General features: G+C 52.6%; 1 protein-coding gene and 1 long non-coding RNA gene across 4 annotated transcripts in view; both read right to left on the bottom strand.

The window, feature by feature from the left end:
- The window catches only part of LOC139767402 (uncharacterized), a 234,390-nt gene extending 218,554 nt beyond the window's left edge, over window positions 1-15,836 (bottom strand). The window contains exon 1 of one of the 3 annotated variants that reach the window (XR_011717123.1): window positions 15,815-15,836. This is a non-coding gene — a long non-coding RNA (uncharacterized lncRNA). Of the gene's footprint in view, window positions 1-12,670; window positions 12,796-14,547; window positions 15,386-15,814 lie in introns of those variants that run through there. The other 2 variants (XR_011717124.1, XR_011717121.1) reach the window with 2 other exon arrangements.
- LOC139767395 (uncharacterized) overlaps window positions 1-25,043 on the bottom strand; it is a 743,720-nt gene that overhangs the window by 629,718 nt on the left and 88,959 nt on the right. The window contains exon 3 of the mRNA XM_071696732.1: window positions 15,992-16,192. Coding sequence (XP_071552833.1) covers window positions 15,992-16,192 — 201 coding nt within the window. The remainder of the gene's footprint in view (window positions 1-15,991; window positions 16,193-25,043) is intronic.

The following is a 25,043-nucleotide window of genomic DNA, read 5'->3' as shown; positions in this document are numbered from 1 at the left end:
ATGGCCAGCCGACTCTTGCCTACCACACCGCGATCCAGTAGACGAGCTGCCACTCCATGGCCAGCCGACCGTAGCCTACCTCACCGCGATCCAGTAGACAAGCTGCCGCTCCCTAGCCAGCTGACCCTAGCCTACCTCACCGCGATCCAGTAGGCAAGCTGCCGCTCTCTGGCCAGCCGACAATAGCCTACCTCAACTCGATCCAGTAGACGAGCTGCCACACCCTGGCCAGCCGACCCTAGCCTACCTCAACGCGATCCAGTAGACGAGCTGCCACTCCCTGGCCAGCCGACCCTAGCCTACCTCACCGTGATCCAGGAGACAAGCTGCCGCTCCCTGGCCAACCAATCCTTGCCTACCTCAAAGCGATCCACTAGACAAGCTTCCGCTTCCTGGCCAGCCGACCCTAGCCTACCTCACCGCGATCCAGTAGACAAGCTGCCACTCCCTGGCCAGCCGACCCAAGCCTACCTCACAGCGATCCAGTAGACAAGCTGCCGCTCCCTGGCCAGCCGACCCTAGCCTACCTCAACAGCGATCCAGTAGACAAGCTGCCGCTCCCTGGCCAGCCGACCCTTGCCTACCTCAACGCGATCCAGTAGACGAGCTGCCACTCCCTGGCCAGCCGACCCTAGCCTACCTCACCGCGATCCAGTAGACAAGCTGCCGCTCCCTGGCCAGCCGACCTTGCCTACCTCAACGCGATCCAGTAGACAAGCTGCCACTCCTGGCCAGCCGACCCTAGCCTACCTCACCGCGATCCAGTAGACAAGCTGCCACTCCCTGGCCAGCCGACCCTAGCCTACCTCACAGCGATCCAGTAGACAAGCTGCCGCTCCCTGGCCAGCCGACCCTAGCCTACCTCACCGCGATCCAGTAGACAAGCTGCCGCTCCCTGGCCAGCCGACACTTGCCTACCTCAACGCGATCCAGTAGACGAGCTGCCACTCCCTGGCCAGCCGACCCTAGCCTACCTCACCGCGATCCAGTAGACAAGCTGCCACTCCCTGGCCAGCCGACCCTAGCCTACCTCAACCGGATCCAGTAGACAAGCTGCCACTCCCTGGCCAGCCGACCCTAGCCTACCTCAACGCGATCCAATAGACGAGCTGCCACTCCTGGCCAGTCGACCTAGCCTACCTCACCGCGATCCAGTAGACAAGCTGCCGCTCCCTGGCCAGCTGACCCTTGCCTACCATCAATGCGATCCAGTAGATAACCTGCCACTCCCTGGCCAGCCGACCCTAGCCTACCTCAACACGATCCAGTAGACAAGCTGCCGCTCCCTGGCCAGCCGACCCTAGCCTACCTCACAGCGATCCAGTACACAAGCTGCCGCTCCCTGGCCAGCCGACACTTGCCTACCTCAACGCGATCCAGTAGACGAGCTGCCACTCCATGGCCAGCCGACTCTTGCCTACCTCAACGCGATCCAGTAGACGAGCTGGCACTCCTGGCCAGCCGACCGTAGCCTACCTCACCGCGATCCAGTAGACAAGCTGCCGCTCCCTAGCCAGCCGACCCTTGCCTACATAAATGCGATCCAATAGATAACCTGCCACTCCATGGCCAGCCGACCCTTGCCTACCTCAACACGATCCAGTACACAAGCTGCCGCTCCCTGGCCAGCCGACACTTGCCTACCTCAACGCGATCCAGTAGACAAGCTGCCACTCCATGGCCAGCCGACTCTTGCCTACCACACCGCGTTCCAGTAGACGAGCTGCCACTACCTAGCCAGCCGACCCTAGCCTACCTCACCGTGATCCAGGAGACAAGCTGCCGCTCCCTGGCCAACCAATCCTTGCCTACCTCAACACGATCCAGTAGACAAGCTGCCACTCCCTGGCCAGCCGACCCTAGCCTACCTCAACACAATCCAGTACACAAGCTGCCGCTCCCTGGCCAGCCGACACTTGCCTACCTCAACGTGATCCAGTAGACAAGCTGCCACTCCATGGCCAGCCGACTCTTGCCTACCACAACGCGATCCAGTAGACAAGCTGCCGCTCCCTAGCCAGCTGACCCTAGCCTACCTCACCGCGATCCAGTAGGCAAGCTGCCGCTCTCTGGCCAGCCGACAATAGCCTACCTCAACTCGATCCAGTAGACGAGCTGCCACACCCTGGCCAGCCGACCCTAGCCTACCTCACCGTGATCCAGGAGATAAGCTGCCACTCCCTGGCCAGCCGACCCTAGCCTACCTCAACGCGATCCAATAGACGAGCTGCCACTCCCTGGCCAGTCGACCTTAGCCTACCTCACCGCGATCCAGTAGACAAGCTGCCGCTCCCTGGCCAGCTGACCCTTGCCTACATCAATGCGATCCAGTAGATAACCTGCCACTCCCTGGCCAGCAGACCCTAGCCTACCTCAACACGATCCAGTAGACAAGCTGCCGCTCCCTGGCCAGCCGACCCTAGCCTACCTCAACACAATCCAGTACACAAGCTGCCGCTCCCTGGCCAGCCGACACTTGCCTACCTCAACGCGATCCAGTAGACAAGCTGCCACTCCATGGCCAGCCGACTCTTGCCTACCACACCGCGATCCAGTAGACGAGCTGCCACTCCCATGGTCAGCCGACCGTAGCCTACCTCACCGCGATCCAGTAGACAAGCTGCCGCTCCCTAGCCAGCCTGACCCTAGCCTACCTCACTGCGATCCAGTAGGCAAGCCTGCCGCTCCTCTGGCCAGCCGACCCTAGCCTACCTCAACTCGATCCAGTAGACAAGCTGCCACACCCTGGCCAGCCGACCCTAGCCTACCTCAACGCGATCCAGTAGACGAGCTGCCACTCCCTGGCCAGCCGACCTAGCCTACCTCACCGTGATCCAGAGACGAGCTGCCGCTCCCTGGCCAGCCGACCCTAGCCTACCTCAACGCGATCCAGTAGACGAGCTGCCACTCCCTGGCCAGTCCGACCCTTAGCCTACCTCACCGAGATCCAGTAGACAAGCTGCCGCTCCCTGGCCAGCTGACCCTTGCCTACCTCACAGCGATCCAGTAGACAAGCTGCCGCTCCCTGGCCAGCCGACCCTAGCCTACCTCAACACGATCCAGTAGACAAGCTGCCACTCCCTGGCCAGCCGACCCTAGCCTACCTCAACACAATCCAGTACACAAGCTGCCGCTCCCTGGCCAGCCGACACTTGCCTACCTCAACGCGATCCAGTAGACAAGCTGCCACTCCATGGCCAGCCGACTCTTGCCTACCACACCGCGATCCAGTAGACGAGCTGGCCACTCCATGGCCAGCCGACCGTAGCCTACCTCACCGAGATCCAGTAGACAAGCTGCCGCTCCCTAGCCAGCTGACCCTAGCCTACCTCACCGCGATCCAGTAGGCAAGCTGCCGCTCTCTGGCCAGCCTACAATAGCCTACCTCAACTCGATCCAGTAGACGAGCTGCCACTCCCTGGCCAGCCGACCTTAGCCTACCTCACCGCGATCCAGTAGACAAGCTGCCGCTCCCTGGCCAGCCGACCCTTGCCTACCTCAACGCGATCCAGTAGACGAGCTGCCACTCCCTGGCCAGCCGACCCTAGCCTACCTCACCGAGATCCAGTAGACAAGCTGCCGCTCCCTGGCCAGCAGACCTTGCCTACCTCAAAGCGATCCAGTAGACAAGCTGCCGCTCCCTGGCCAGCCGACCCTAGCCTACCTCAACGCGATCCAGTAGACAAGCTGCCACTCCCTGGCCAGCCGACCCTAGCCTACCTCAACGCGATCCAGTAGACAAGCTGCCACTCCCTGGCCAGCCGACTCTTGCCTACCACACCGCGATCCAGTAGACGAGCTGCACTCCATGGCCAGCCGACCGTAGCCTACCTCAACGCGATCCAGTAGACAAGCTGCCGCTCCTGGCCAGCCGACCCTTGCCTACCTCACCGCGATCCAGTAGACAAGCCTGCCACTCCTGGCCAGCCGAACCTTGCCTACCTCACACGATCCAGTAGACAAGCTGCCGCTCCCTGGCCAGCCGACCCTAGCCTACCTCAACGCGATCCAGTAGACAAGCTGCCGCTCCCTGGCCAGCCGACACTTGCCTACCTCAACGCGATCCAGTAGACGAACTGCCACTCCCTGGCCAGCCGACCCTTGCCTACCACACCGCGATCCAGTAGACAAGCTGCCGCTCCCTGGCCAGCCGACCCTTGCCTACCTCAACACGATCCAGTAGACGAGTTGCCACTCCCTGGATAGCAGACCCTAGCCTACCTCAACGCAATCCAGTACACAAGCTGCCGCTCCCTGGCCAGCCGACACTTGCCTACCTCAACGCGATCCAGTAGACAAGCTGCCACTCCATGGCCAGCCGACTCTTGCCTACCACACCGCGATCCAGTAGACGAGCTGCCACTCCATGGCCAGCCGACCGTAGCCTACCTCACCGAGATCCAGTAGACAAGCTGCCGCTCCCTAGCCAGCTGACCCTAGCCTACCTCACCGCGATCCAGTAGGCAAGCTGCCGCTCTCTGGCCAGCCGACAATAGCCTACCTCAACTCGATCCAGTAGACAAGCTGCCACTCCCTGGCCAGCCGACCTTAGCCTACCTCACCGCGATCCAGTAGACAAGCTGCCGCTCCCTGGCCAGCCGACCCTTGCCTACATCAACGCGATCCAGTAGACGAACTGCCACTCCCTGGCCAGCCGACCCTAGCCTACCTCACCGACGATCCAGTAGACAAGCTGCCGCTCCCTGGCCAGCCGACCCTAGCCTACCTCAACACGATCCAGTAGACAAGCTGCCGCTCCCTGGCCAGCCGACCCTTGCCTACCTCAACGCGATCCAGTAGACAAGCTGCCGCTCCCTGGCCAGCCGACACTTGCCTACCTCAACGCGATCCAGTAGACAAGCTGCCACTCCATGGCCAGCCGACTCTTGCCTACCACACCGCGATCCAGTAGACGAGCTGCCGCTCCCTGGCCAGCCGACCGTAGCCTACCTCACCGAGATCCAGTAGACAAGCTGCCGCTCCTGGCCAGCCGACCATAGCCTACCTCAACAGCGATCCAGTAGACAAGCTGCCGCTCCCTGGCCAGCCGACACTTGCCTACCTCAACGCGATCCAGTAGACAAGCTGCCACTCCATGGCCAGCCGACTCTTGCCTACCTCACCGCGATCCAGTAGACGAGCTGCCACTACCTGGCCAGCCGACCCTTGCCTACCTCACCGTGATCCAGTAGACAAGCTGCCGCTCCCTGGCCAGCCGAACCTTGCCTACCTCAACACGATCCAGTAGACAAGCTGCCACTCCCTGGCCAGCCGACCCTAGCCTACCTCAACACAATCCAGTACACAAGCTGCCGCTCCCTGGCCAGCCGACACTTGCCTACCTCAACGCGATCCAGTAGACAAGCTGCCACTCCATGGCCAGCCGACTCTTGCCTACCACACCGCGATCCAGTAGACGAGCTGCCACTCCATGGCCAGCCGACCGTAGCCTACCTCACCGAGATCCAGTAGACAAGCTGCCGCTCCCTAGCCAGCTGACCCTAGCCTACCTCAACGCGATCCAGTAGACAAGCTGCCGCTCCTGGCCAGCCGACCCTAGCCTACCTCAACGCGATCCAGTAGACAAGCTGCCACTCCCTGGCCAGCCGACCCTAGCCTACCTCAACGCGATCCAGTAGACAAGCTGCCGCTCCCTGGCCAGCCGACCCTAGCCTACCTCACCGCGATCCAGTAGACATGCTGCCACTCCCTGGCCAGCCGACCTTGCCTACCTCACCGCGATCCAGTAGACGAAGCTGCCGCTCCCTGGCCAGCAGACCCTTGCCTACCTCACCGCGATCCAGTAGACAAGCTGCCACTCCCTGGCCAGCCGACCCTTGCCTACCTCAACACGATCCAGTAGACAAGCTGCCACTCCCTGGCCAGCCGACCCTAGCCTACCTCAACACAATCCAGTACACAAGCTGCCGCTCCCTGGCCAGCCGACACTTGCCTACCTCAACGCGATCCAGTAGACAAGCTGCCACTCCATGGCCAGCCGACTCTTGCCTACCACACCGCGATCCAGTAGACGAGCTGCCACTCCATGGCCAGCCGACCGTAGCCTACCTCACCGAGATCCAGTAGACAAGCTGCCGCTCCCTAGCCAGCTGACCCTAGCCTACCTCACCGCGATCCAGTAGGCAAGCTGCCGCTCTCTGGCCAGCCGACAATAGCCTACCTCAACTCGATCCAGTAGACGAGCTGCCACACCCTGGCCAGCCGACCCTAGCCTACCTCAACGCGATCCAGTAGACGAGCTGCCACTCCCTGGCCAGCCGACCCTAGCCTACCTCACCGTGATCCAGGAGACAAGCTGCCGCTCCCTGGCCAACCAATCCTTGCCTACCTCAAAGCGATCCACTAGACAAGCTGCCGCTCCCTGGCCAGCCGACCCTAGCCTACCTCACCGCGATCCAGTAGACAAGCTGCCGCTCCCTGGCCAGCCGACCCTAGCCTACCTCAACGCGATCCAGTAGACAAGCTGCCGCTCCCTGGCCAGCCGACCCTAGCCTACCTCAACGCGATCCAATAGACGAGCTGCCACTCCCTGGCCAGTCGACCTTAGCCTACCTCACCGCGATCCAGTAGACAAGCTGCCGCTCCCTGGCCAGCTGACCCTTGCCTACATCAATGCGATCCAGTAGATAACCTGCCACTCCTGGCCAGCAGACCCTAGCCTACCTCAACACGATCCAGTAGACAAGCTGCCGCTCCCTGGCCAGCCGACCCTAGCCTACCTCAACACAATCCAGTACACAAGCTGCCGCTCCCTGGCCAGCCGACACTTGCCTACCTCAACGCGATCCAGTAGACAAGCTGCCACTCCATGGCCAGCCGACTCTTGCCTACCACACCGCGATCCAGTAGACGAGCTGGCACTCCATGGCCAGCCGACCGTAGCCTACCTCACCGCGATCCAGTAGACAAGCTGCCGATCCCTAGCCAGCCGACCCTTGCCTACATAAATGCGATCCAGTAGATAACCTGCCACTCCATGGCCAGCCGACCCTTGCCTACCTCAACACGATCCAGTACACAAGCTGCCGCTCCCTGGCCAGCCGACACTTGCCTACCTCAACGCGATCCAGTAGACAAGCTGCCACTCCATGGCCAGCCGACTCTTGCCTACCACACCGCGATCCAGTAGACGAGCTGCCACTACCTGGCCAGCCGACCCTAGCCTACCTCACCGTGATCCAGGAGACAAGCTGCCGCTCTCTGGCCAACCAATCCTTGCCTACCTCAACACGATCCAGTAGACAAGCTGCCACTCCCTGGCCAGCCGACCCTAGCCTACCTCAACACAATCCAGTACACAAGCTGCCGCTCCCTGGCCAGCCGACACTTGCCTACCTCAACGCGATCCAGTAGACAAGCTGCCACTCCATGGCCAGCCGACTCTTGCCTACCACACCGCGATCCAGTAGACGAGCTGCCACTCCATGGCCAGCCGACCGTAGCCTACCTCACCGAGATCCAGTAGACAAGCTGCCGCTCCTTAGCCAGCTGACCCTAGCCTACCTCACCGCGATCCAGTAGGCAAGCTGCCGCTCTCTGGCCAGCCTACAATAGCCTACTTCAACTCGATCCAGTAGACGAGCTGCCACTCCCTGGCCAGTCGACCTTAGCCTACCTCACCGCGATCCAGTAGACAAGCTGCCGCTCCCTGGCCAGCCGACACTTGCCTACCTCAACGCGATCCAGTTGGCAAGCTGCCACTCCATGGCCAGCCGACTCTTGCCTACCACACCGCGATCCAGTAGACGAGCTGGCACTCCATGGCCAACCGACCGTAGCCTACCTCACCGCGATCCAGTAGACAAGCTGCCGCTCCTTAGTCAGTTGACCCTAGCCTACCGCACCGCGATCCAGTAGGCAAGCTGCCGCTCTCTGGCCAGCCGACAATAGCCTACCTTAACTCGATCCAGTAGACGAGCTGCCACACCCTGGCCAGCCGACCCTAGCCTACCTCAACGCGATCCAGTAGACGAGCTGCCACTCCCTGGCCAGCCGACCCTAGCCTACCTCACCGTGATCCAGGAGACAAGCTGCCGCTCCCTGGCCAACCAATACTTGCCTACCTCAAAGCGATCCACTAGAAAAGCTTCCGCTTCCTGGCCAGCCGACCCTAGCCTACCTCACCGCGATCCAGTAGACAAGCTGCCACTCCCTGGCCAGCCGACCCAAGCCTACCTCACAGCGATCCAGTAGACAAGATGCCGCTCCCTGGCCAGCTGACCCTAGCCTACCTCACCGCGATCCAGTAGACATGCTGCCGCTCCCTGGCCAGCCGACACTTGCCTACCTCAACGCGATCTTCTAGACGAACTGCCACTCCCTGGCCAGCAGACCCTTGCCTACCACACCGCGATCCAGTAGACAAGCTGCCGCTCCCTGGCCAGCCGACCCTTGCCTACCTCAACACGATCCAGTAGACGAGTTGCCACTCCCTGGATAGCAGACCCTCTCCTACCTCAACGCAATCCAGTACACAAGCTGCCGCTCCCTGGCCAGCCGACACTTGCCTACCTCAACGCGATCCAGTAGACAAGCTTCCAGTCCATGGCCAGCCGACTCTTGCCTACCACACCGCGATCCAGTAGACGAGCTGCCACTCCATGGTCAGCCGACCGTAGCCTACCTCACCGAGATCCAGTAGACAAGCTGCCGCTCCCTAGCCAGCTGACCCTAGCCTACCTCACCGCGATCCAGTAGGCAAGCTGCCGCTCTCTGGCCAGCCGACAATAGCCTACCTCAACTCGATCCAGTAGACGAGCTGCCACACCCTGGCCAGCCGACCCTAGCCTACCTCAACGCGATCCAGTAGACGAGCTGCCACTCCCTGGCCAGCCGACCCTAGCCTACCTCACCGTGATCCAGGAGACAAGCTGCCGCTCCCTGGCCAGCCGACCCTAGCCTACCTCAACGCGATCCAATAGACGAGCTGCCACTCCCTGGCCAGTCGACCTTAGCCTACCTCACCGCGATCCAGTAGACAAGCTGCCGCTCCCTGGCCAGCTGACCCTTGCCTACATCAATGCGATCCAGTAGATAACCTGCCACTCCCTGGCCAGCAGACCCTAGCCTACCTCAACACGATCCAGTAGACAAGCTGCCGCTCCCTGGCCAGCCGACCCTAGCCTACCTCAACACAATCCAGTACACAAGCTGCCGCTCCCTGGCCAGCCGACACTTGCCTACCTCAACGCGATCCAGTAGACAAGCTGCCACTCCATGGCCAGCCGACTCTTGCCTACCACACCGCGATCCAGTAGACGAGCTGGCACTCCATGGCCAGCTGACCGTAGCCTACCTCACCGCGATCCAGTAGACAAGCTGCCGATCCCTAGCCAGCCGACCCTTGCCTACATAAATGCGATCCAGTAGATAACCAGCCACTCCCTGGCCAGCCGACCCTTGCCTACCTCAACACGATCCAGTACACAAGCTGCCGCTCCCTGGCCAGCCGACACTTGCCTACCTCAACGCGATCCAGTAGACAAGCTGCCACTCCATGGCCAGCCGACTCTTGCCTACCACACCGCGATCCAGTAGACGAGCTGCCACTACCTGGCCAGCCGACCCTAGCCTACCTCACCGTGATCCAGGAGACAAGCTGCCGCTCCCTGGCCAACCAATCCTTGCCTACCTCAACACGATCCAGTAGACAAGCTGCCACTCCCTGGCCAGCCGACCCTAGCCTACCTCAACACAATCCAGTACACAAGCTGCCGCTCCCTGGCCAGCCGACACTTGCCTACCTCAACGCGATCCAGTAGACAAGCTGCCACTCCATGGCCAGCCGACTCTTGCCTACCACAACGCGATCCAGTAGACGAGCTGCCACTCCATGGCCAGCCGACCGTAGCCTACCTCACCGAGATCCAGTAGACAAGCTGCCGCTCCTGGCCAGCCGACCTAGCCTACCTCACCGCGATCCAGTAGACGAGCTGCCGACTCCCTGGCCAGCCGACCCTAGCCTACCTCAACGCGATCCAGTAGACAAGCTGCCACTCCCTGGCCAGCCGACCCTAGCCTACCTCACCGTGATCCAGTAGACAAGCTGCCGCTCCCTGGCCAGCCGACCCTTGCCTACCTCACCGCGATCCAGTAGACGAGCTGCCACTCCCTGGCCAGCCGACCTTAGCCTACCTCACCGAGATCCAGTAGACAAGCTGCCGCTCCCTAGCCAGCCGACCCTTGCCTACATCAATGCGATCCAGTAGATAACCTGCCACTCCCTGGCCAGCCGACCCTAGCCTACCTCAACACGATCCAGTAGACAAGCTGCCACTCCCTGGCCAGCCGACCCTAGCCTACCTCAACACAATCCAGTACACAAGCTGCCGCTCCCTGGCCAGCCGACACTTGCCTACCTCAACGCGATCCAGTAGACAAGCTGCCACTCCATGGCCAGCCGACTCTTGCCTACCACACCGCGATCCAGTAGACGAGCTGGCACTCCATGGCCAGCCGACCGTAGCCTACCTCCCCGCGATCCAGTAGACAAGCTGCCGATCCCTAGCCAGCCGACCCTTGCCTACATAAATTCTATCCAGTAGATAACCTGCCACTCCCTGGCCAGCCGACCCTTGCCTACCTCAACACGATCCAGTACACAAGCTGCCGCTCCCTGGCCAGCCGACACTTGCCTACCTCAACGCGATCCAGTAGACAAGCTGCCACTCCATGGCCAGCCGACTCTTGCCTACCACACCGCGATCCAGTAGACGAGCTGCCGCTCCATGGCAACCAATCCTTGCCTACCTCGACACGATCCAGTAGACAAGCTGCCACTCCTGGCCAGCCGACCCTAGCCTACCTCAACACAATCCAGTACACAAGCTGCCGCTCCCTGGCCGAGCCGACCCTAGCCTACCTCAACAAAATCCAGTACACAAGCTGCCGCTCCCTGGCCAGCCGACACTTGCCTACCTCAACGCGATCCAGTAGACAAGCTGCCACTCATGGCCAGCCGACTCTTGCCTACCACACCGCGATCCAGTAGACGAGCTGGCACTCCATGGCCAGCCGACCGTAGCCTACCTCACCGCGATCCAGTAGACAAGCTGCCGCTCCCTAGCCAGCCGACCCTTGCCTACATAAATGCGATCCAGTAGATAACCTGCCACTCCCTGTCCAGCCGACCATTGCCTACCTCAACACGATCCAGTACACAAGCTGCCGCTCCCTGGCCAGCCGACACTTGCCTACCTCAACGCGATCCAGTAGACAAGCTGCCACTCCATGGCCAGCCGACTCTTGCATACCACACCGCGATCCAGTAGACGAGCTGCCACTACCTGGCCAGCCGACCCTAGCCTACCTCACCGTGATCCAGGACACAAGCTGCCGCTCCCTGGCCAACCAATCCTTGCCTACCTCAACACGATCCAGTAGACAAGCTTCCACTCCATGGCCAGCCGACTCTTGACTACCACAACGCGATCCAGTAGACGAGCTGCCACTCCATGGCCAGCCGACCGTAGCGTACCTCACCGAGATCCAGTAGACAAGCTGCCGCTCCCTAGCCAGCTGACCCTAGCCTACCTCACCGCGATCCAGTAGGCAAGCTGCCGCTCTCTGGCCAGCCGACAATAGCCTACCTCAACTCGATCCAGTAGACAAGCTGCCGCTACCTGGCCAGCAGACCTTTTCCTACCTCAGCGCGATCCAGTAGACGAGCTGCCACTCCCTGGCCAGCCGACCCTAGCGTACCACACCGTGATACAGTAGACGAGCTGCCACTCCCCGGCCAGGCGACCCTAGCCTACCTCACCATAACTCAGTAAAGTAGCCACAACTCTCATCGCCTATTTCTGGGCCACCTCACCGTGATCCAGTATACTAGCCACCGCTTCGTGGCTGACCGAAGCTACCCTACGTCACAATGATCCAGTACCGAAGCCACCACTCACCCGCTTATTCTAGCCTACCTCACTGTGACCCAGTGCAGTAACTCCCCGCAAAGCTGACCACAGCCTATGAAAATCTTACATAACATCCCCAGAAGTACATGATCATAATGGAAATGTACCATTATTTTTGTGGTCTGCTGGTGTGAGAACGCATGAAGTGGCCACGTATAAGGGATATTTGGCAGTGGGGCGAAGTATTACAGCAGATTTCTAATTTCTTTCACTGGAAACATGAAGCTTCAAAAGGATCCGGTGGTCTGTTAATGTTTGTATGTTGGAAATCTAAAAGAGTTAAAAAAAGTTTTTCAAATGAGCTAAACCGCCAATTAACCAAAACCATGTTAACTGTAATAATGTGAATGGCGGGTTACACATTCCAGGATGAATAATCATTAGCTGTCATATGAGTGAACAGTAATATACTTCGAAGTGTCTGTCTACAGAGTTCATAGGTTTTCTACATTTTCTAGCTGTGCTAATTATACTAAGTACACCTAACTCTAGTTCATCACTCACTCTACATTGGTTACAACCATTAATCTCCAAATGTTACTCATACCTGGCTAGAATTAAGAACTTTGTTTATACAAAAATCATTCAACTCCAGAGCCGGGAGCACGAAGCCAGCTGGCAGCTACCGAGCCGGCGACCTGACACCTGTGGCCACATATCCTCACCTTTCCACCACCACAAGACTTATGTCAGCAAATTGGGTTTTACCCCGAGTATCTCATTGACCAGTACCTTACCTCTTCTCTAGTCTCCTGAAGTCTCCTCCACCACTACACTTCCCGGAACCCTCAACACGATATTGTCACTCACCACAACAACCCAGGAAATGAACGTATGAACCAGAAACATAGTAATCTTCGCTTTCGGAATGACCGCACTCGTGTGGCATCTCGAAGCAGAAGCGGGGCTTTATTGTATGGCAAGGCGTTGTCTCAATCCAATGAAATGACTTGCATGGCCTTTTATCGTTTTGTAACATTCATTTTTGACTATACACTTACTAATACTCTATGTACTCGTGATACATGCGTGTGTTACTAAACGTTTATGTAGGAAAATTTCTTTTGCTCTATAATAAAGTATATATTTTGAATGTCAGTCCGTCCAAGTCAGAGTCAATGTAACAATTCGGATTGAGACGTCGTCCACGTTTATAATACATTCCGACTCTTCTGACGTCAGTCAATTTCTAAACAATGTTTTACTTGTTCGTCTTTTTACGATAAACCACGACTGAGACAAAATGTGATCTTAAGAATACATTTTGTCCTCGACGATGGAAATATATTTTTATCACGATTATAGATAGTACATTTCTGAGGACGGCCATACCCAGGACCACTAACCTATATCACCATTTACCACACTCGACATAGAAAATGGAATTTCGCCGATGGTTTTCAATGACCCCATATGTATTTATAGTACTTCCCTAACGTGTAATAATAATAAATGGACACAGAATCAACAGAAGTGTGTCAACAGACCAGACTAAAACATGAGCAATATGCTCGTCCTGCTTTTAATGTGGTATTTCCCAGAACAACCTTTGTCGACGGGAATTTCCAAGACACGTATGCGAACTGTTGTGATCGATTTATTTTTTCTACGGTGGCCGAGGCAGCAGGGGCACCTGAATTCCCTAATCAAGGCATCTTGTTAACAAGTATATATATATATATATGTACGTACGTCTTGACGTACGACAGTGCACTACGACGGCTTGTTCTCTGAGAAACGTAAGGTATTCCCTCCTTGTTAAACAAGAACGACTGTAACATCAGAGCCGCTTTTTCCAATGATGTCTCACCAGCTGACATACGTCAGTATCTCACAGCCTGGCGTGTGTTGGTCCGTTTCCTGCTGACACAGGACGTCAGCGCACTCCAAGACTGACAATGAAGCCCGACACATGCCGGCGATTCACTCCCTGACAGCTAGGTGTCACCCACCACCACCCCCTGCAGTGGCTCTCTCCTTGGGAGACTACGGCAACTCGCTCCCTAACACAAAACCTCCCGACTAATACCTTAAGCTCATATCACTCCCTAAAAGCTAAATATAATCGCCAGTCATGGACCAAAAATATATAATTCCCAAAGTGAAGCTTATTTTGATGACCTGTGAAGCTCGATAGAGCTGCCAAATATCGTTTGGCATTGTTCAGCATAAACTCTAGAGTAAGGCTTTACTTTGATTGCCTCTGTTGCCCTCAACAGCAAAATGAAATTGTCTGGCGAAGCCAGAGTAAAGTCACCAACATGCAGCTTTTCTTTGATGACCCATGTAGCACGCACAAGTGTTAGCCAGAGGAAATTTCCTCAAATAAAACTTTAATTCGACGACTCACATATGTGTCCCACAAAACCTATATAAAACAGTCTACCGTTAGCCTAAATAAAAGACTGAATGTAAAGCTTTACTTTGACGACCCATAAACCATGCAAGTGGAAAATAGTCGTCTGGCATAAGCTATAACAAATGTCCTAAAGGGACGCTTTAGTTTGGCGTCGTTGGTTCATTCCTATACAATCTACTTCGACTAATTCGTTTATACATACATTGCGGCTTCCTGCCTTACACACTACAAATGTGAAAAGAAAGCGTTACTCACTCTCGACTGACGTCGGTGGCTCAGTCTGTGATACACGTCGGTAGCTTACTTCAACACACGTTACTTCGACGAACTCAAAAACTTAGCTCACTCTCCAACAGTCATCGATGAGCTTCGTCTCTAACACACGTGTGTCGGTAGCTCACTTCATGGCAAACCAAATTGGATTCTCTCTCTCTCTGACACGCAACGGTATGGCTTCCTACTTGACACACTAAAAACACTGTTCACTCCCTGATGGACGTCGGTGGCCTCGTGTCTGATACACATCGGTAGCTCACTGCCAGATACACTACATGGCCTAACTCCGTTACGATTACTTCCTGCCTGACACACACTCTTCAGAGGCAAAAACACGTCGGTGGTTTTGTCTGTAACATACGTGGGTAGTTCACACCATGACACAATACACGACTAACTCCCTGATGCACAAGACTGGCTTCCTACATCACACTACTACAGTGGCGACAACACAAAACCGCTGCTCACTTCCTAACAAACTACCGTGGCAAAGAATGGCTGCTCACACTGACAGATTCTCTGGCTCTTTCTCTAGCACATGTTGGGACCTCACTCTAGGACACACTGTTCCCACTAACTCCCTGGCACACAAGGGCGGCTTCCTATCTGACGGTGGAGGAACGCTACTCACTCCCTGACAGAAGTCAGCGGCTTCGATTCGACCACATGTCGTGGGCTCATGCCCCGATGTACGATAGTTTACCACGGCGGTCTGTTGTTCTCTGGCACACGACGAGAGGTTCTCTCCCCCCCCCCCCCTTCAACAATGACAAACAACAACGCCCGACATATCTGACATATCGTCCTCTAAAATCAAAGCCGTTCAGTTTCAAATGACGATCTCACCAACTGACATGGGTCTGCACCTCATATCCTGGCGCGTTGGCACGTCCCTTCCTAATACACGGCGGCGTATCACTCCAAGACAGGCGAAGACCCATGACACATAACGAGCGAGTCATTCGCTAACACGCAACAGTCTTACTGCCACGCGCCGGGTTTAATGTCTCTCTCTCTCTCTCTCCCCCTCCCTAGGGTGCTATGGCAGCTCACTCTCCGACACAAAATTATGGCCTCTCGGCTAACAATACCAGGAGAGTATAGCGCTCCATGAGGAACCAAATGCTCCCTATCTTGACAAAAGTCACAGGGGGGGTCCCAGTCTGCCACATACCGTCATGTCAATCATTTATGTCGATGGTTCACGCCTCGACTCGACGAAGGCTTACCCCCCTGTGAAACTTACACGTGAAGGAGGTACCACCCTCTGACTCGACGAAGGTTTACCCCACTATCAAGCTTACAAGTGAAGGAGGTACCACCCTCCTTGACTCGACGAAGGTTTACCCCACTATCAAACTTACACGTGAAGGAGGTACCACCCTCCTTGACTCGACGAAGGTTTACCCCCTATCAAACTTACACGTGGAAGGAGGTACCATCCTCCTTGAGGCAAGACACTTGAGTGCTGTTATGACGGCTTCCTCTCTCCTTCTTGCGAGGTCAGCGGGCGACTGAGGGTGACGTGGTCCTCGACTAAGGGTGACGTGGTCCTCGACTGAGGGTGACGTGGTCCTCGACAGTGGTCCGAAGATCATATCCAACCCGTTGTTTGACTGGAAGTCTGGAAATGAATTGTGTCTTAATTTCCATTTCAGCTTGAATACATTAAGGCATATTTTTCTATTAAGCTGACTTACGACATGTTGTATATAACATCTACCAGTGTGCAAGATAGATGTAAGGTCATGGGTACATTATAGGCTAATCTATTATCATCCATCTTTAAATATATGCTAAAAATAGGTGACAACTGCGAGGACAAAAACCTCTCACTAACAATGTTATCCTTACAATTCTTGATCTGTGAAACGTTAGGGTAAACAAGATGCAATTGTATGTTATCATTTACCAGTAAAAGGAGCTTCAAAAACTAGTCTCTTATTGTTTGTATACTGCAAATACAAAAGGTAGGTAGTTATTATTCCCACTTTGAGCTAAACTGGTAATTAGGGAAAACAACCATATAACTGTAATAACCTATTTGGCGGAGTCAGACGTTTCATAAGACTGTGAACAATTAAAAGCTGTTGCCTGAACGAATCGTAATATTAACCAAAGTTTCAGACGAAGTACTTTAATCTACATTTTTCTTGCTGTAGGAACTACAGAGTTGTCCACACTTCCACCATGTTCACCTACAGTTGACCAGTCATTCACCAGTGGTTACAGCCAATGGTCTCCCATGACTCATTAACCTGGCTATAAATAAAACCTCTTTTTTATGGAGCAATCAACTCCAAGTGGAGACCACGAAGCCGGCAGACTACGTATGTTGTTTGTTGGTATTTACGGCCATCGACCTTTGAGGAAGGTCATTAGGACCTGTAATCCTATCTAGTATGTGATTTAAGTCACACCTAAATACCTATTTTAATAAAAAATAGAAAAAGATAGAGAAATTATAATCATATGATAAAGATGAACTGTAATTAGATATAATGGGAAAAAAAGATTTTGTGGGTATTGAGCCAACGTGGCAGCAAACAGCCCAGTCGGCACAGCAGCCACAGTTGCAGTTTACCCAAGAGTGCGAAGTAATAGGACAGACGAAAGATAGTCCTCCACCACGTCATGCACATAGATGAGGATTATTCATTTGGAGGACCGCCAGCTCAACCCCATGGCGCAGCTGCCCCGGAAAATAACCACCACGTCCCCTCAAGGCCGACCGTTTAATGTGTCGACATGTCCACCTACCATGCGACCAGCCCAAGTAGTAGGAGGAGCCTCACACCAAAGCCAAACCCTCCACAGAGAACCACCAACGAACCACCTTACGTCATCTGGATCAATTCTGTTTCTCTGAGAACGACCATCAATTTGTCAATATTACTCGAGTTGCCCCAGAGTACACTGACAATGTTAAATCAGATTTTTTCTTGTACTAATCTAGTAAGTATATCTGGCTATGACGAGGATAAATCAATTGCCGAGATATTGCCAGTCCGGTGATCTACACGAGTTCCACTATCATCGTTCAGAAGAGTGAGGTTGGCATTGATTATATAATCAACCATTTGTTCCTCCCTGGCGTCTGCCCGGATACTTCCCCACTGATAATGATGAATATTGAAGTCCCCTAAAACTACTTTACGGTTAGGTATTGATTAACAAGCCAATTTGACTCATCATTATCAAGTGCGTTTGAACTGGAGCAATATATCCAACATATGGCCAGGTATGTACCATTAAATTTCATTCTACATGCGCCAACGTCTAGGTTAGGTTTTAAAGTCACTCGCGTATGAGGCAAATTCTGGTGTACATAGATAGCTACCCCACGATTCTCGTCTCTTCTATACGAGTGTTAACTATCTACAACAGAACAATCTTCGGCTGTGCCGTTTAGAAGTGTCTCTTGTAAACAAATCACGGCTGGCCTATACAGTGCAAGCAACATTTGTAGTTGTGCTTGCTTTTGCCTAAGGCCTATACACTACAATTCCAATGTATTATACTGAACGTGTTGGCATATGAGTTATTTAACCGACCAGGTTTCTTAGCCCGTTTATGTCGAGACTTGGGCGAGTCCCGAGGCGACCATACATGGTCCCTAGATGTGGATTATCTGGCATCCACTAAGTTTATGTCCTCCAACGAAGAAGACCTGTGAACCACAGGCCTCCTAGTTGGAGATACCGGAACAATGACGACACGTAATTTTATTCCAAGTTTAGTCATGGTTTGAATATGAGTTAGTTTTGTTCTTTTACCTTCCTGTAGGACGGAATGAGGATGTGGTATTGGCATAGGATTTGTTCTGGACTGTGGTTGGAGGATTAGGTGTAGGTGTAGGGTTGAATGGAGCTGGATATTTGGAACTGACGATCGGGGTGTCACAAGGAGTGTGTCGAGATTGTTCGCATAACCGGATTACATTTCAAAGCAGACGCGTAGGATTCATTATGTTTAGAGGTTTCACGAGACTCCTTAACCCTACTCCTACCCTCATCATAAGAGACGTTATTTTGTGTCTTGACTGCACAGACAGCCTTCTCAAACTGGAACCGGGGACAGGCCCGGTCCCAACTTGGGTGGTTGCCATCGCAGTTAACACACAACATCCTATTAGCCATACAATCCTCAGCGGTATGACCCTACTTAGCACACTTCCCTCCCACATTTGGCAGAAAGAGTGCAACGCTTTAAGAGGCGGCCAAATTCCTGGCATTTAAAGCAACGTAAGGGATTCGGAATGAACTTGACATCACATGTAACCAATAGAGATATTGTCCGGTAGCCGAGCTCTCCCGCAGGTTAGGTTAATCAGGGGAGTTCTACGCCGTTGGCCATTGATAACTTTGGTGATGAGCCAGGCAGCGATAACGTCCTCGTTTGTTAGTTCCTTCACAATGTCGTCCTCTGACATATCCATGACATCAGTGCAGTGGATGACTCCCCTGCATGAATTCATGGCAACGGGTATCGAGACCACGTCATGAATATGGAACTTCAACGTAAGTAGTTCCGCCACCGGTTTCGTCGACTAACCAGTTTCCTGATCGTTTCAACATGCCAAGACCATCCATCAAAAACCCTCCTGATTAGGAATGGATTGAAGAAGGCAAGAGTCGTTGCTGTGGTCGTATGGGCCAACACAAATTCAGCGTTTCTTCTTTTTCATGGATGGTCCGTCACCACTACCCCCTACGGGGGCATTGGATGGCTGACCTAGGTCCATCCTAAAGGAGCCTAACCTCAAAATCTGGAATGCCAAACCACCCCAGTGGAAAAAAAAACTAACTATCCCGAAAAAGAAAAAGATCTGGCAATTGTTTTATGCAGAAAAGTTTCAAGGCGGAGCCGGTCACACGAAAGCCAAGCGGAGTTCTCCTGCGGACACCCGTCAATGAAAGATCGATTTTGCATAGAACAACCTTATAAAAGATATTGATGAACAATAACTTTCAAAAAAAACCTTGAAAACTAAGTAAGGGTAGTGACAACGCAGGGAGGAATAGCTACAACCTACCTCTGAAAGAAGGGCCACAGCTCCGTACAGGTCAGTAGCTTGTACGAGACTGTGGTCGGAACAGGTACGACTGCACATTGCCCTGCGCAATGTCACTGCGCATGTAGTTATGGCTACCACAGCTAGGGACCAGTGGTGGCTTGCCTGACTGGCGTTTCTCAGTATGTTTATCCTGATCCCAGCACTGAACATACGGATAAATAGCAAAATATTGCATTTAATTTTTAAAAATCACTTCCTTTGTAAACACTACACCGAGTGAAAAACACCTCTATAAAGACTACAGTTAAAAAACGAACGTACATGGCTACCGGAAGCAGCACTTCACATATAATCAACACTAGTAAACATACATCAAATTTAGATATATGTAAATAATCCGAAGAAAGCAGTGAAGGGTAACTGAAGATAGAAGGGCTGAAAGTAGAGAGCTGATCATGGCATTCTAAACGAAACCAAAATGGCATTTTAGCTAGGAGCTGTGTAATTCTTCCTACGTATTGATACGCGGAATAAAAGCTCATGGAAGCCCCACTTGTCAAGGAAAAATACACAGAAACATTCTTGTTTAACAGGGAGAGATTATCTTACGTTTCTCAGAGAACAATCCGTCGTAGTGCACTGTCGTACGTCAAGACGTACGTACATATATATATACTCGTTAACAAGATGCCTTGATTAGGGCATTCAGGTGCCCCTGCTGCCTCGGACATCGTATGAAAATTAAATCGATCACAACAGTTCCCATACGTGTCTTGGAAATTCCCGTCGACAAATTTTGTTCTGGGAAATACCACATTAAAAGCAGGACGAGCTTATTGCTCATGTTTTAGTCTGGTCTGTTGACACACTTCTGTTGATTCTGTTTCCACTTATTATTATTACACGTTAGGGAAGTACTATAAATACATATGGGGTCATTGAAAACCATCGGCGAAATTCCATTTCTATGGTGAGTGTGGTAAATGGTGATATAGGTTGGTAGTCTGGGTATGGCCGTCCTCAGAGATGTACTATCTATAATCGCGATAAAAATATATATCCATCGTCGAGGACAAAATGTATTCTTAAGATCACATTTTGTCTCAGTCGTGGTTTACCGTAAAAAGACAAACAAGTAAAACATTGTTTAGAAATTGACTGACGTCAGAAGAGTCGGAATATATTATAAACGTGGACGACGTCTGAATCCGAATTGTTACATTGACTCTGACTTGGACGGACTGACATTCAAAATATATACTTTATTATAGAGCAAAAGAAATTTTCCTACATAAACGTTTAGGAACACACGCTTGTAGCATGAGTACATGGAATATTAGTAAGTGTATAGTCAAAAATGAATGTTACAAAACGATAAAAGGCCATGCAAGTCATTTCATTGGATTGAGACAACGCCTTGCCATACAATAAAGCCCCGCTTCTGCTTCGAGATGGCGGAGGAGCGCGGTCATTCAGAAACCGAAGATTACTATGTTTCTGGTTCATACGTTCATTTCCTGGGTTGTTGTGGTGAGTGACAATATCGCGTTGAGGGTTCCGGGAAGTGTAGTGGTGGAGGAGACTTCAGGAGACTAGAGAAGAGGTAAGGTACTGGTCACTGAGATACTCGGGGTAAAACCCAATTTGCTGACATAAGTCTTGTGGTGGTGGAAAGATGAGGATATGTGGCCACAGGTGTCAGGTCGCCGGCTCGGTAGCTGCCAGCTGGCTTCGTGCTCCCGGCTCGGAGTGGAATGATGTTTGCATAAACGAAGGTCTTATTTCTAGCCAGGTATGAGTAACATTTGGAGATTAATGGTTTTAACCAATGTAGAGTGAGTGGTGAACTATACTTAGGTGTACTTAGCATAATTAGCACAGCTAGAAAATGTAGAAAACCTAAGAACTCTGTAGACAGACACTTCGAAGTATATTACTGTTCAGTCAGATGACAGCTTATGATTATTCATCCTGGAAGGTGTAACCCGCCATTCACATTATTACAGTTAACATGGTTTTGGTAAATTGACGGTTTAGCTCATTTGAAAAACTTCTTTTTTTTCTTTGAGATTCCCAACATACAAACAGTAACAGACCACCGGGTCCTTTTGAAGCTTCATGTTTCAAGGGAAAGAAATTAGAAATCTGCTGTAAGAGCTCGCCCCACTGCCAAATATTGCTTATACGTGGCCACTTCATGCGTTCTCACACCAGCAGACCACAAAAATAATGGTACATTTCCATTATGATCATTTACTTCTGGGGATGTTAGGTAAGATTTTCATAGGCTGTGGTCGGCTTTGCGGGCAGCTACTGCACTGGGTCACAGTGAGGTAGGCTAGAATAAGCGGGTGAGTGGTGGCTTCTGTACTAGATCATGGTGACGTAAGGTAGCTTCGGTCAGCCGCGAAGCGGTGGCTGGTATACAGGATCACGGTGAGGTGGCCCAGAAATGGGCGATGAGAGTTGTGGCTACTTTACTGAGTTATGGTGAGGTAGGCTAGTGTCGGCTGGGCGGGGAGTGGCAGCTCGTCTACTGGATCACGGTGAGGTAGGCAAGGGTCGGCTGGCCAGGGAGTAGCAGCTTGTCTACTGGATCGCGGTGAAGTAGGCAAGGGTCGGCTGGCCAGGGAGTGGCAGCTTGTCTACTGGATCGCGTTGAGGTAGGCTAGGGTTGGCGGGGCAGGGTGTGGCACCTCGTGTACTGGATCGCGTTGAGGTAGGCTAGGGTCGGCTGGCCAGAGAGCGGCAGCTTGTCTACTGGATCGCTTTGAGGTAGGCAAGGATCGGTTGGCCAGGGAGCGGCAGCTCGTCTACTGGATCGCGGTGAGGTATGCTAGGGTCGGCTGGCCTGGGAGTGGCAGCTCGTCTACTGGATCGCGTTGAGGTAGGTTAGGGTCGTCTGGCCAGGGTGTGGTAGCTCGTCTACTGGATCGAGTTGAGGTAGGCAAGGGTCGGTTGGCAAGGGAATGGCAGCTCGTCTACTGGATCGCGTTGAGTTAGGCAAGGGTCGGCTGGCCAGGGAGGACGTGTTCTTACTCTCTGTATTTCAAGTCTGTGTTGCCAGATGTCGTAACCTCTACTCGTCTTTTCGGCAAGTCAGACTTTCCTTAGCACTATGGCAATGTTTCTGTGTATTTTTCCTTGACAAGTGGGGCTTCCATGAGCTTTTATTCCGCGTATCAATACGTAGGAAGGATTACACAGATCCTAGCTAGGATGCCATTTTTGTTTCGTTTAGAATGCCATGATCAGCTCTCTACTTTCAGCCTTTCTATCTTCAGTTACCCTTCAATGCTTTCTTCGGATTATTTACGTATATCTAAATTTGATTTATGTTTACTAGTGTTGATTATATTTGAAGTGCTGCTTCCGGTAGCCATGTACGTTCGTTTTTTAACTGTAGTCTTTATAGAGGTGTTTTTCACTCGGTGTAGTGTTTACAAAGGAATTGATTTTTAAAAATTAAATGCAATATTTTGCTATTTCTCCGTATGTTCAGGGCTGGGATCAGGATAAACATACTGAGAAACGCCAGTCAGGCAAGCCACCACTGCTCCCTATCTGTGGTAGCCATAACTACATGCGCAGTGACATTGCGCAGGGCAATGTGCGGTCGTAGCTGTTCCGACCACAGTCTCGTACCAGCTACTGACCTGTACGGAGCTGTGGCCCTTCTTTCAGAGGTAGGTTGTAGCTATTCCTCCCTCCGTTGTCACTACTCTTGCTTAGTTTTGAAGGTTTTTTTTGAAAGTTATTGTTCATCAATATCTTTTATAAGGTTGTTCTATGCAAAATCGATCTTTCATTGACGGGTGTCCGCAGGAGAACTCCGCTTGGCTTTCGTGCGACCGGCTCCGCCTTGAAACTTTTCTGCATAAAACAATTGACAGATCTTTTTCTTTTTCGGGATAGTTAGTTTTTTTTTCCACTGGGGTGGTTTGGCATTCCAGATTTTGAGGTTAGGCTCCTTTAGGATGGACCTAGGTCAGCCATCCACTGCCCCCGTAGGGGGTAGTGGTGACGGACCCTCCATGAAAAAGAAGAAACTCTGAATTTGTGTTGGCCCGTACGACCAGAGCAACGACTCTTGCCTTCTTCAATCCATTCCTAATCAGGGGGGTTTTTCATGGATGGTCTTGGCATGTTGAAACGATCAGGAAACTGGTTAGTCGACGAAACAGGTGGCGGAACTACTTAAGTTGAAGTTCCATATTCATGACTTGGTCTCGATACCCGTTGCCATGAATTCATGCAGGGGAGTCATCCACTGCACTGATGTCATGGATATGTCAGAGGACGACATTGTGAAGGAACTAACAAACGAGGACGTTATTGCTGCCTAGCTCATCACCAAAGTTATCAATGGCCAACGGCGTAGAACTCCCCTGATTAACCTAACCTGCGGGAGAGCTCGGCTACCGGACAATATCTCTATTGGTTACATGTGATGTCAAGTTCATTCCGAATCCCTTACGTTGCTTTAAATGCCAGGAATTTGGCCGCTCCTCAGAGCGTTGCACTCTTTCTGCCAAATGTGGGAGGGAAGTGTGCTAAGGAGGGTCATAAAGCTGATGATTGTATGGCTAATAGGATGTTGTTTGTTAACTGCGATGGCAACCACCCAAGTTGGGACCGGGCCTGTCCCCGGTTCCAGTTTGAGAAGGCCGTCTGAGCAGTCAAGACACAAAATAACATCTCTTATGGTGAGGGTAGGAGGAGGGTTAAGGAGTCTCGTGAAACCTCTGAACTTAATGAATCCTACGCGTCGGCTTTGAAATGTAATCCGGTTATGCGAACAATCTCGACACACTCCTTGTGAAACCCCGATCGTCAGTTCCAAATATCCAGCTCCATTCAACCCTACACCTAATCCTCCAACCACAGTCCGGAACAAATCCTATACCAATACCACATCCTCATTCCGTCCTACAGGAAGGAAAAAGAACAAAACTAACTCATATTTAAACCATGACTAAACTTGGAATAAAACTACGTGTCACGTCATTGTTCCTGTACCTCCCACTAGGAGGCCTGTGGTTCACAGGTCTTCTTCGTTGGAGGACATAAAATTGGTGGATGCCAGACAATCCACATCTATGGACCATGTATGGTTGCCTTGGGACTCGCCCAAGTCTCGACATAAACGGTCTAAGAAACCTGGTCGGTTAAATAACTCTTAAACCAACACGTTCAGTATAATTCATTGGAATTGTAGTGTATAGGCCTTAGGCAAAAGCAAGAATAACTACAAATGTTGCTTGCACTGTATAGGCCTGCCGTGATCTGTTTACAAGAGACACTTCTAAACGGCACAGTCGAAGATTGTTTCGTTGTAGATAGTTAAGGCTCGTATAGAAGAGACGGGAATCGTGGGGTAGCTATCTATGTACACCAGAATTTGCCTCACACACGAGTGACTTTAAAACCTAACCTAGACGTTGGCGCATGTAGAGGT

The sequence above is a fragment of the Panulirus ornatus genome, chromosome 61 (assembly GCF_036320965.1).
Source record: "Panulirus ornatus isolate Po-2019 chromosome 61, ASM3632096v1, whole genome shotgun sequence".
NCBI lineage: Eukaryota > Metazoa > Arthropoda > Malacostraca > Decapoda > Palinuridae > Panulirus > Panulirus ornatus.
Note: the sequence above shows the minus strand (reverse complement) of the source record. Positions and strands in the feature narration are given on the sequence as shown.